General features: G+C 51.7%; 1 protein-coding gene across 1 annotated transcript in view; it reads right to left on the bottom strand.

Annotated features, from left to right (window-relative positions):
* JAK1 (Janus kinase 1) overlaps window positions 1-12,522 on the bottom strand; it is a 48,645-nt gene that overhangs the window by 15,690 nt on the left and 20,433 nt on the right. The window contains exons 9-12 of the mRNA XM_087449466.1: window positions 10,915-11,072; window positions 8,355-8,478; window positions 6,279-6,465; window positions 1,295-1,401 (exon numbers count right to left, since the gene is read on the bottom strand). Of these exons, the coding sequence (XP_087305592.1) occupies window positions 1,295-1,401; window positions 6,279-6,465; window positions 8,355-8,478; window positions 10,915-11,072 (576 nt within the window). The remainder of the gene's footprint in view (window positions 1-1,294; window positions 1,402-6,278; window positions 6,466-8,354; window positions 8,479-10,914; window positions 11,073-12,522) is intronic.

Here is a 12,522-nt window from a genome sequence, read left to right as displayed (position 1 = left end):
AGGCTAGGCAAGATGACTGTCTCTAACAGTCCCACATCCCCTGTACTTCCCCACTTAGGACTTGTCTCTTGATAATGTAATTATCCACTTAAGGTAGACCAGAGTCTGCCTCCTCCACCAGACTGTGGGCCTGCCAAGGTGGCCATCATGCCTGGCACACAGACGTGCTCAGTCACGGCTGGCTAAATGAAACAGAGGACGGCAGTTATCTGCCCAGAGGCTCAAGGGGAAGGAAAGAGGGCAGGCCCCATGTCCATGTCAAGTTTTAGACAGGCAAGAGGCTGGGATACTGCCACTCGGGCGATTTCATGTGTGGACAAGCTCAGACACCACCAGAGGGACAGAGAAGGAGCAAGACTGATCCCCAGGGGAGAGTTGACAATAAGGTAAGTGAGGCAGTCGTAGCCGTGGACTTCCACTCCCTCAAACGTACTCAACAAGTTCAGGGATTAACTTAGAAAGGTAAACTAACCAACCAACCCCATGCTGCTCCCCTCCCCCAGGCCCTCAATGGCAGGGAGCCTGGGATCTGCCCTCAAGACCTCCAAGGTGTCGCAGCCTCTCCCGGGCAGTAAATGGCCCCGTGCAGACCCCTTGTCTCCAAGGCTTCTGGCCTGTTATCTCCTTAGACTCCCCCAGAGTGGGGTGCAGAACAGAAAATGGGGTTTTCCCCAGGCCTCACCTCCTTAGCCAAGGCCCAGGGGCAGCGACAAGGGAAACTGGGCCTGCCTGAGGCTGCAGACTCTGGGCAAAAGGCCTCCCAAGGCTGTGACACTGGTCTGAGGGCTCTGTTTCTCAAGACAGTTTTCCTTCAGGCCTAAACTGTGCATCTCCTGCTCCCTCACTGTGTTTTGAGTTCCCTCAGCTTTGCTCCTCTGGAAGCATCAGAAAGCCAGGACTGAACCTCAGAAGCGCTCTGTCACACAGCATGCTGTGCAGGCATGGGGTCGTCAGCCCACACTACCCCGTGGAGACCCAACTCCTGCTGCCCTTCAGCATTCCCACCGAGTTCTCCAACTCCTTCTATCTGCACAAGACCCACAACGGAAGGTCCCTGCACCCCTGACACCCCACAAAGCCTGCCCAATCCACTTCCTTCAAGGAGAGCATCTCTGGGGCACATCAGCAAGGCCAGTGGGATGGCAGGGCACTGGTCAAAGTGCTTTAACCACGAAACGAAAGGCTCCTTGTCCCTTTTCCACTAGGACTTCCCCAAACCTGACATCCCTCCTCCCACAGTCCCCAAGTCCCCAGCAGGACCAAGGCTGGACCCAGAACTGCAGCAATGACTCACTTGCACAATATCCTTCTTGAGGATGCGATCGAAACTCAGCTGGCTCATGGGGTAGACAGGCTGCCACTCCTGGGCTTTCTTAGTGGCCACCAGCAGATTGGAGATCTCTGTGGGAGAGAGCAGAAAAGCTGAGCAGAGCAGCGAAGGTCTGAGATCCCAGGCAACTGACGTCTGTCGAGCCATGAGGCTTGCTGGACATATACTGGTGTACTTGTGGGTTCAGTCATTCAACAAATACTTATCAAATACTTGATTCCTGCTCACCAGGAGCTCACAGGCTGATAACAGCCAAGACCGATCAAATAACCAATCAAAAGGAAAGCTATAATTTGGCAGCAACTCTTAATGGCCAGGCCCAGGTGCTGGGGGGACACAGCAGGATCTGTCCCGGTAGGAGGTCACAGAAGGAAACGAAATTAAAAATCTAGAAGGGATACTCCAAGACAGCAAAGACTGTGTCTATGCCACCTCCCGCTCCACCTCCACAGCCTGGCACAGAGCAGGCCTCAATCAACAATTGCTCAACGTGTGCAGGAACAATCAGCATGAGCTGAGGGGGAGGAAGAGACAACTGGGCCTAGGGAGGGACGGAAACCGAGGCAGGAGGGGAAACCCCGGTTGTGTGTGGAAGAACAGGGCAGGAGACCCAGAGAGGGTCGTGCCTGACACCACGGAGGCGCTTCCTACGTGCTTGCTAGACACACAGATTATGAGCGACCATCCTCCAAGTTCTACTGATTCAAATAGCAAATCAAACGTGTTACAAAACCTGCCAGACCAGGGTGGCCCAGAGGGCTAACTGGGAATGGATAATCCACAGAGGTGGCCTTCCCACCATGGGGCCACTGCAGGCTTCAAGGCTGTCATGGGAAGAAAGCACCGCCCAGTTCGCACTAGCAGTGAGAGGATTTGGGGAGCACCCAAGAACCCCATCGACTAGCTGCTGAGTAGCGGGGTCCCTTCAGCGGGCCAAGTGACTCAAACATGGGCTCTCAAGCCCTCACTACTCTGCACAGCAGGGTTTGCTTTTCCTTTTTTGTTTTTTGTCAGCTCACACTTTCTGACTGCTTTCTCTGTGCCAGCCACTGTTCTAAGAGCTCTACACACATTAACCCCTTCGTCCTCATGACAATCTAAGAGGTACACAGTATTCTTAGCTGCCTTCTATAGATCAGAAAAGAGAGAGTCCGAGATTAAACTATTTGCCCAAAGTCAGGCAGCAAGAAGCCCCAGACTCAGGACTCCTAGTCTGGGACAGCTCCAGGCTCTTCTCCCCCACAGCACTCCTGGCCCTGGTGGGGTTAGGAATCTGGGAGCCAGAAATAGGGCCAGGTACAGGCTCCCCTTGTGATCCGATCCTGGGTACACCTTTTTCCACAGTCTACTCTCCTCCATTCTGTCACCCCAACTCCACCCTGTTAGCTGGGTAAAATCAGACTCAGGACTGCCCGGATGGAGAAAGGCCATCAAGAAGGCGCCCCTTGAATGGTGTCCCCAGGGAAGGGTCGGGCAGGGGGGGCCGTTTGGGAAATCAGAGAGGAGGGTGGGAACGGGGCCATTTATGATCATTTGCACGGCTGCTTCAGCGACCATGGCACTAGGTCAACCACGTGAGCGAGGAAGCTGTTAAACCCCATGAACCTGTTTCCTCACTAGAGAAGTGGGGCAGTCACGCCCCCCCACTGGGGTGCTGTGAGGGTTAACAAGATAACACATGGGACAGTGTGCAGTGAGTGCTCCATAGTCAGAGCCACTGTAACCATGACCAGCATCACACCTCAGTCAGCGTCTTCAGCCTTGTTGCACCAGCTGGTTCCTCAAGGCCTGGCAACAGCGTCAGAGCTGAAGGGTATAGTAATCCACAAGTGAGGCTGTGAGAGCATCAGTGGTGATGGGCCAACGGGTCTTTCTTAACATGGTCATCCTCAGACTTGAGAGGGGTGGTGGGGAGAGACGACGCACGAGACAGGTGGATTTGCTTAACTGTCACACCCACTCCAAGTGGCTGCCTGCTTTTCATTTATTCCACGAGGAGCTTCTCGGTTGCATTTTCAAGTTGGGGTCTGGCCATCAGAACGCTGTGGTCAGCAGAGCAGAGACAGTGAAGAACCCAAAATGACATTCTCTCTAATCTTCCTGATTTCACCACTTCTCTAACTTGCAGGTGGCAGAGGGAAGCAGGCCTACATAAGGAAGCCTCATTCGCGGGGCTTCCTCCTACTCTCCCACCTCCGGTCCCGCCTGCCCTCCCCAGCACTCCCTCCCCTGGGTCAGGAGAATCTGCCCTTGTCCCCAGGTCTTGGGCAGATGGCTGTACCCGCACCTTTGCAAAGAGTATGATGTAGAGGAAAGATCACTTGAGTTGGCGTTAGGAAACGTGAGTTGAAATCCCCACTCCTCCACTACCTAAGTAATCTCAGGTAAGTATAATGAGGTAACAACATACTCTGGGTTGTTTTGAGGTTGTTTAAATGACTTAAAACATGAAAGACCCTCAAACAGGCCTGGCAAATTGCAAGCATTACTCGCACGACAGTAGCCATTATCATCATCATCAGGATTTACTGCTACTCTTGTTCTAACTGCTACTGATACTACCTAGCTGTGTGGCCTTGAGCTAGTCACTGAACATCTCTGAGCCTCAATTTCCTCACCTGTATAATAGCTACAAAGAGCTGCTGTTTAGATAAAAGAAATGCAAATATGCCTGTGAACTGCTTGGGACTAGGAGGTACTCACCAGTAGGCAGCTACTGCCGTAATTATTCACTCGACAGACACTGGTGAACGCAGACTCTGTGCTGGGGGCTGTGCACCTCCGGGTCTGAGTGGTTAGTGAGACCCAAGCCTGTCTGAAGAGTTCAGAATCCACTGGGAGAAGCAGGCCCTACATACATTCAATGCAGAGTTGCAGGGGCCTCAACAGAACCCATGGGTCAGAGGCTCACTTCCCTTCCTGTGCTTCTCCTGCCAGAGCTCCTGGCTCACAGGGGTGGCATCTACACCAGACACCTCCCCAGCAAATCTCAGCAAAGAAATCATGCCCCAGTCTCCAACCTGCCACCTCTTCTTGCCTCCTAGGGCTGCTGCTCTCCATTTCTTCAGCCTCACCCAGAGCCCACTAATCCCCAGGAAAGTAACACTTCTAATACATGGAAGGAGACACTGTGTGAGTAATCAGGGCCATTGGGCTTTAAAATTTTAACGCACTCCGAGGTCCCAGGGCGAAGGCAGGGCAGAGGTGCTTTTACCTCCACAGAACGTCTTCAAGCTCAGAAACAGGCCACAGTTCTTACCCAAGGCAGGCAGGAGACCCTATCTGAGCAACAGGAACACAGGCCCTTCCTCCTTCACCAGGTTCGGTGTCAGCCCCACTGACACTGGGAGACCCAACAGTGATCCAAACATCAAGAACCTGCCCTTTTCTGTCCTGTGTTGCTTCCTCTGCCCATCCTGCTGTAGACTCACGGAAGTACTCCCTTAAACAAGATGTGTCTCGGAGACTCCCCAGAGTATCCTCGACCACACTTACTAGGAACAGGAATAACTGTGCTGCCCTTTCAGGCCTGACCCCTTCTAAGGGAAGGATCTGACACACACAAGGTGGTCCCTTGTAGGCGAACATCAAAAAACCAGTACAGGGCCGGCCCCGTGGCTTAGCGGTTAAGTGCGTGCGCTCCGCTGCCGGCGGCCCGGGTTCGGATCCCGGGTGCGCACTGAGGCACCACTCCTCCAGCCATGCTGAGGCCGCGTCCCACATACAGCAACTAGAAGGATGTGCAGCTATGACAGACAACTATGTACTGGGGCTTTGGGGGAAAAATAAATAAATAAAATCTTTAAAAAAAAAAAAAAAAAAAAAAAAAACCAGTACACAAGGGATCTGGCACTCAGGGCAGACCTGGCACTCAAACCTCTCTTTGACCTTGAGAGACCCACTTCACTTCTTCAGGCCTCACTTCAATGAGACCCACTTCACTTCTCCAGGCCTCAGTTTTCTCATCTATAAAATGGGGCACCTGACCAGGTCACCCCTAAGTGTCCTTCCAGTTTTCACATTCTAAGAGGTGATGAATCCACCTGCAGGACATCACTGACACTGTTCACAGGGTTTAGCAAAGAGCAGCTGAGTTCCTGCCTCTCCTACCGTGACTCCTCGATCCTCCCGCAGCTCCCCACCACCTGCAGGATAAAGTCACAGCTCCTTGGCATGGCAGCCAGGGCCTCCCAGGATCCAAAATCTCTCCCCTCGCAGTCTCACATCCCCTTCTTTCCAACTTCACTGAACTTTTCCGCACCCTCTGCCTTTGCCTGCTGCTTTGCCCCTGCACACGCTCTGCTGGAAATGCCCTCATCTACCCGGCAACCTCCTGCACACTGTACAACACTCGGCTCAAGACCCACCTCCTCCCGCAGCCTCCCATGCCACGTAACTCAGGGATCGTGCCCATCCCTTGCTTTGCAACAGCAGGGTCTGATACAGGTATGTGGATTAACACACCCATCACATCCTGCAGCGGCCTCATTTACCTGTTTTCTGTATTTGACTGGAAACCCTTGGAACACAGGGACCGGGTGAATCTGATGCATTTCTGATTCTTTGCATCTAACATAGTTCTTGGCCCCCAGAAGATGTGCCAGGAACATTTCTCAGAGAAATAAACCACTGACAGGGGAACTCTCAGAACACTTTATCTTAAGGAAGAAAGAAGCAAATTTCTGCTTACTAACCCTAAACATGCCTCTTCCTGCAGCCTAACTGAGATGCTGAGAAAAGGTTTCTGTCTTTTCTATAGTAAACGCTGACACTTGAGGAATGGGATTTGTTACAAGTTGGGGACAGACTTGTAACAAAACTCAAGGAAAAACACCTAGAAACTGTAGGGAGGGGCCACTCTCTTCACACCACCCGGCATCTTTTGGTTGCTCAGGGTCCTGGAGCATCACCTAGGGGAACCAGCCTGATGCAGCATGGGGAGACCAACCTCGGGGCTTGGGCTGGCAGCAGCGCTTCAGCACGAAGCTGATGTTGTCCGTGCGCAGGATCTGCTTCTTGAGGTGGCTCATGAGGTCCCCGAGGCTGGGGAAGCTGCGGTCGGAGCCATGCAGGCTGTAGCAGCCCTTCTGCACCTCGATCTGAAAGTTCTTGAACTGCTTCTGGCCACCTGGCACCTGCCATTCAGGAAGATGACCAGAAACAATCTGTTAATTTAAAAGGGGTCAGGCAAATGCACCAGGAGTACGTAAGATGTTGACAACAGGGGAGGCTGGGTGAAGGATACACAGAAACACTGTACTATCTCTGTAACATTTCTATAAATCTAAAATTATTCAAAAACAAAAAGCTTATTATAAACAAGTAAACAAAACGATAACTAAGTAACTAAGAAAAGGGGGTCCAGGAGAAGGCACTGATGACAGGGCGTTAACACTAGGGAGACAGCAGAGCAGAGCAGCAATTTCCCCGACAGCATCACTTCCTTCTGGACCTGTAAGACGAAGTTCATGGCAATGAACCTCACAGAACTGCTGCTATGATCATATGACACAGTGCACGTAAAAAACATAGCACTTTATAAAGGTTAGCAAATATTATTATGCATGAAGTAATAATTATTATAGCAAAATTTATCCAGCAACTCCCTCAAACTGAGCCCTTCCAGGCCACACGTCTATTTGAGAACCACCCTGGGAGGCAGCGGTCAGCTGTCTGCTCCAGTTTTGGGGTTCTATGGCGCCAGAGAGGAAGTATAGGCAGAAGTTTTCCTACATGGGCACTTTTTGTACAAAGGAAACTATTTTAGTGGTTAAGAATGAGGGCCAGAAAGATCTACTTCTGGCATAAACTAGGACAAGATATTTAAAATCTCAATGCCTCAGTTTCTTCATCTGTACAGGGGATAAGATCACCTCTCCCATCAGGCTAGGATGAGGCGTGAACGAGAACTTGCAGGTCAAGCGCTCAGTGTCTGCTGAGCTAAATCAACAGGAGGAGTAACCACGTGCGTGAGTCCTGCTTTCCCCAGGTGACCTGACACTGGGTGGACCACGATACTGAACCACAGACATTCTTGGTCCAGCACAGCTCAGCCCAGCCATCCAAGAACACCCCCGCAGGCCGGTGGCCCCTGAGATGTCATCCAGGACAGTGGCAGCACGGAGCTCCTTCTGCCATTTCCTCTTCCCACTCTGGACCGAGCGAGTCCAGGCCCAGCGGTTCTCTGGTACTTCTCCTTCCTGTGTCTGAGGCCCACGGCATGCTAACGTGCTGACTTCCATCTCGCAGGCCCCTCCTCGCCCCAGCTTTCCCAGTCCATGGTGAACCCCATCAACATTCGCGTATTTATTTGGACTAATTCTGTAAAACTCACTGTCTTTTAAAACACTCCATTTCTTGTTTTTAAAAGAAATTACATGAACAACAAAGGCATCTGTGGTCTAGTGAGGTCAAGTCAAGGATTCTGGCTTCTACCTTAGCCTTTGGGATTTCCCTCCCCTCATTCCTGGCTTCCAGCTACAGTTGAATCACTAGCAGTCATCTCCACTTGTTGTCAAAACACGGGCAGCAATTTGTCAGTTAAAAGGTCCAAGGCTACCATCTGGGGAACTCTGTGTCAGGCCAGGCTGCGAGCTGGCCTTCTTGGCGCTGGCATGCACCAGTGAATGCCAGACAAGCACACACGGCTCTGGGTCTGTTAGGATCTTGGCACTGAGTGCAAAACAACCACTCTAAATAATGACACAAACTTCGTAAGTGTTGGCGTGAACTGGTTTTCTGGTCGCGGCGTTCCACGTTCCAGAGCAACAGTGGACCCTGCCCTGGGTCCCTTGAAGGAAGAAAGCAAGGGCCGTGAGGAGGAAGGTTACAGGGTCTGGCTGCTCGGGAGCAGTCTCCTCTTGGAGAGCAGGCTGCCCCTGTTGGAATTGCCAGGGATTTTCTCAGAGACAGGCTTTCCCATCCCCACCCCCAACGGTGGTGCTCTCTGCAGCAGCCCCTGGACCAGGCTGCACCAGGCACCGTGTGGCCATATGCCTTGGCCCAAGCCAGTATCCCGACTGACCTCAGACTTTTCAAAGCAGGTGACGGTCATGAGGATGTTGTCAAAGTCGGTGCAGCTCCACCGCAGCACGTACATCCCCTCCTCGCCTCCTTCTTGCCGCAGTTTATTGATGGCATATTCTGTGCTGGAGGGAGAAAGAGCTCACACCAACAGGAGCACACTAACCCCATGGGGTATCCACTTCCTTGGGCCACCTCAAGTTTCATGGCCCCATCACATTACCCGTCCTAGGTCCTAAGATCCTCTCTGATATTACATGAGGCAGGCTGAGATGCCACAGATTGAATCTCTGAGGTCTAGAAGAGGACTTGGCCTGCTGCCCAAGGCACTGTGTGCTGTGCGTCCCCCAGCTCCCCATACATGCACCTCCAGCTCCAGCCAGAAGAGCTCCCCAAGGCTGCAGACGTGCAGCCGCCCACAAGGCAGTGGTGGGGGTCCCTCCCCCATCCCTAGGCAGCACAACTAGAACATGAGCCTCAGGAGGGTGCCAATGTGGGGTTGTTCTGCTCATGGCTGTATGCCCTGTAACCAGAGCATGTCTGGCTCATAGTAGCTGCTCAATAAATGATAATAAACACTGAATAAAGAAATCAGTGAGCATTAGGAAGATGTTAGTAGGGAACAGGCCTGTCTTTTACTCCTTTGCACCCCCAGGACCAATCAGTCCTGGCCCATGCAGGGCAGTGGGCACCTGCTAAATAAACCCACACATGAGGTTACTACACCTAGTGAGCAGTGCTCACCAAGTGTTGGTGCAAAAGGGCTGATATGGTCAACACGCATTAGAAAGGCAAAGACCAACTGCTCTGTGGTCCTTGAATCCTTCATGCCTTTGCACATATGGATACCTCACCTGGGATGCCCTTTCCCCTCTTTAAGACCTGGTAAACCATCAGTGGTCTTTCAAAGTTTACTCTGATTTGAATGCTTCCTACTCTGAGAAGCTCCTTAGGCAATGAGTGTCAGCCTGGCACAGAACACAAAACATTCATTCACTCGACAAATACTGAGGGCCTGCGATGTGCCAGGCCCTGCCATGGGTGCTGAGGAAAAGCCGTAAGCCAAGTAGACAGTGCCCCTGCCCTTCTGGGGCTCATGTTCTGGGCAGTGAGGGCAGGCAGACAAGAAACAAATGAACCCAAAAATAAACACAGTGTGTTGGGAGATCATAAATGCCACTGAAGAAAGACAATGCAGGGGCCAGCCTGGTGGCGCAAGTGGTTAAGTGCACGCGCTCTGCTGTGGTGGCCCGGCGTTTGCCGGTTCGGATCCTGGGCATGCACCGACGCACCGCTTGGCAAGCCATGCTGTGGCGGTGTCCCATATAAAGTGGAGGAAGATGGGCACAGATGTTAGCCCAGGGGCCAGTCTTCTTCAGCAAAAAAAGAGGAGGATTGGCAGCTGTTAGCACAGGGCTGATCTTCCACAAAAAAAAAAAAAAAAGAAAGAAAGATAATGCGGAGCGAAGGAGCCAGAGAGGGTGAGATGCAGGGGGAAGAGGTGTCATTTTTCTATAGAAGGTGGTGGGAAGACTTCACCGATGAGGTGCCGTCTGAGTGACACCTGAAGGACTTCACCGATGAGGTGCCGTCTGAGTGACACCTGAAGGAATGGTGGCTGTGTAAATTCTGGAGGAAAAGCAGTCCAGGCCAAGGGATGAGCCAGTGCCAGGGCTCCACAGCCTAACTGTGGTTGGCATATTTATCATAATGCTCAACCCCTTGCTCTACAACTCCTTGTGTGTCTGTCTCCCCGTGAGTCTGTGAGCCTCTCCAGGCCAGGGATCACCCCTCCAACAAACTACCTGCCCACAAGGTAACGGGGATAGGGAAGAAGGAGGGAACCGTGTCATGTGGAAGGCAGCTGAAGAGATGCTTCCCCAGATATCTTTTGGTCTGGGAAGAGACACTCAGAAGAAACGCAGCAGCTGTTTCCTTTGCCTGAAGGACAGTCATATATAAGAGGCAGTAAAATGAATCCCTGTTGCTTCAAATGGCGGAACTCCAATGAGCAGGCAGAAGCTACAGAGAGGCAAACTTCAACTCCACCTCAGAAAGGGATGCATATCTGTAATTGCTGGGGCTATAACCCACTGGCTGCCTCACATAGCACCAAGTACCCCATCACCAGAGATATTTGAGCACAGGCTACTAATTCTGAGACGCAGGTGGGACAGCTATCCAGTGAAGCCCCTTCCAGCTCTAAGTTTGGTCACCCTCACTGTCCCCACCATTTACCTGGCACTGTTTGGCACAGCAAGGGATTAGGATGCATAGCACTTCCTGGTCAGCTGTGGAGAGGTGAGGGGCTAAACCACAAGGAGACCCAAGGAGGGAGAAGAGATGTGGCTGCTGGAAGGACCCAGGCAGGAGATGACAGGAAGGCCTGACCAGCGAACAGCAGAGATGGGAAAGAGGGCACCAAATCACACTAAACAACGTGCTTATCTGGCCCCATCCTAAACCACTGACGACACCTATGTGTGAGGAAGTCACACTCCCCACCACTAAAATGTGGGTTCTTTTCACACTAAAGGCAACTGAAAGGTTCTAGAACCAACCAGATTGGACCGTGACAGCCATTCTGTATGTTGTGGACGATCAACGGGGGAGCCACGTCGGTGCAGAGGTAATGATGGGCATCTGCCGTGAGCCGGAAGTAGCCGTCTACCAAGGACACAAAAGACAAGGCCTCCTCGTGGGAAGAGAGCTTCAGCTCCTGGTGGGAGAGAAGAAACACCCATGGTTACATCATGTGCCAACCATCTTAAGCTGCTGACTCTGTGGGGAGTTATGCAGGGAGAAGAAATTGAACACATGATGGAAAACACATGACCTCAGAGGGAAACTTTTTGTTGACAGTAGCTGTACCCCTTGCATTCATAGAGGACTTTGTTCATCAAACTTTCTCATCTGTTACCAAAAACTATCAGATGAGGCTCAGTGTGTTTGTGCATGAGGAAGAGGAAGACGGGGAGCTGTGGCAGGCAGGAGACCCACAGAGAAGCTGACACCATGGTCCAGGGGGAAGAGCAAGCCTGAATCCAAGTGGTGGACGTAAGAAAGTGGAGGTGGGAGGAGCAGAGGTAAGCAAGTGGTACCCTGGTCTGAGCACGAAGCAATGACTGACTCAGCCAGCAGTACTCCAGTTTTAAAGAAAGGAAACAGAGGTCTAGGTGCTTCATCTCATGTGGAGTTGGTCTAAAAGGTGCAACTCCTGGATTTAATCCAGGAATGGTCCCAGACACAATGATGAGGTCGCTAGGTTAAGACCAGGGACCCCTGCGAGTTTGGAGGCAGTGAGTCTTACCCAAAGCGGGAGAGGCAAAGGCAAAAGTGCAGAAGGAGGGAATTTCCATGGAAGGAAGGTTTTCAGAAATACACTTGGGGATGAAGATGAGTGGGTTTTTTTTTGTCTTGATCATATAGCCTGAGTAGAGATTGTCCATCTGGGAGGAGCCATGGGGTCAACCAGGAACCTCTCCTGGTGAAGGAAGGTACATAAAGCTGTGATTTAGAGCTCTGACTCACAAAAATATTAAAAAGCACCTGAGCCTCCAGAGAAGGCAAAATGACACTTGAGAATAAAACTCTTTCCATAGCACTGGAAAAAGGAGAGGCTGCTGGCAGAGAAAAACAGAGACAAGAAGACCAGCGAAGGGGACAGGGGATGATTACAAGCAATTAGGACAGAGTAAAGGGGCCTGGTGACAGTCAGCTATGGTGCCACAGGAAGGGTGCTCTGGGGTTGTGAGCCAAGGAGGCCAAAAGAGGGCAGGGCCACCATAGGGAAGGAGATTCAGGAAGGAGACTTGCCAAGTGTGCTTCCTTTTAGGTGTGACCTGACCTCCACCTGCAGATTCCCAAAGGGCAAATTCAAGATGGCCTGGCTTGGGCACCCCTTCACCCAGTCACATGTAAACGAGACCATGTAAGCACTTAAGTTCCCTGAGAGCAGAGTCCGAATGGAAATAGGAGACGTCAAGGAGATGCAGAGAGAAGAGGTAAATCAAGATACGCTCTGATAACATCCTAGCATCACACTTTCCTGAAATACCCGCAGCCACAGTACTGCCTGATCAAAGGGCTCAGAAATCCCATGGCTGGGAAGGGATGGGGGAATGAGATACTGAAGAGAAGGCATCATATAGTGTTAACCCCCAGGCTCT

Source organism: Ceratotherium simum, chromosome 2 (assembly GCF_057802395.1).
Source record: "Ceratotherium simum simum isolate JZ-2026a chromosome 2, ASM5780239v1, whole genome shotgun sequence".
Lineage (NCBI taxonomy): Eukaryota > Metazoa > Chordata > Mammalia > Perissodactyla > Rhinocerotidae > Ceratotherium > Ceratotherium simum.
Note: the sequence above shows the minus strand (reverse complement) of the source record. Positions and strands in the feature narration are given on the sequence as shown.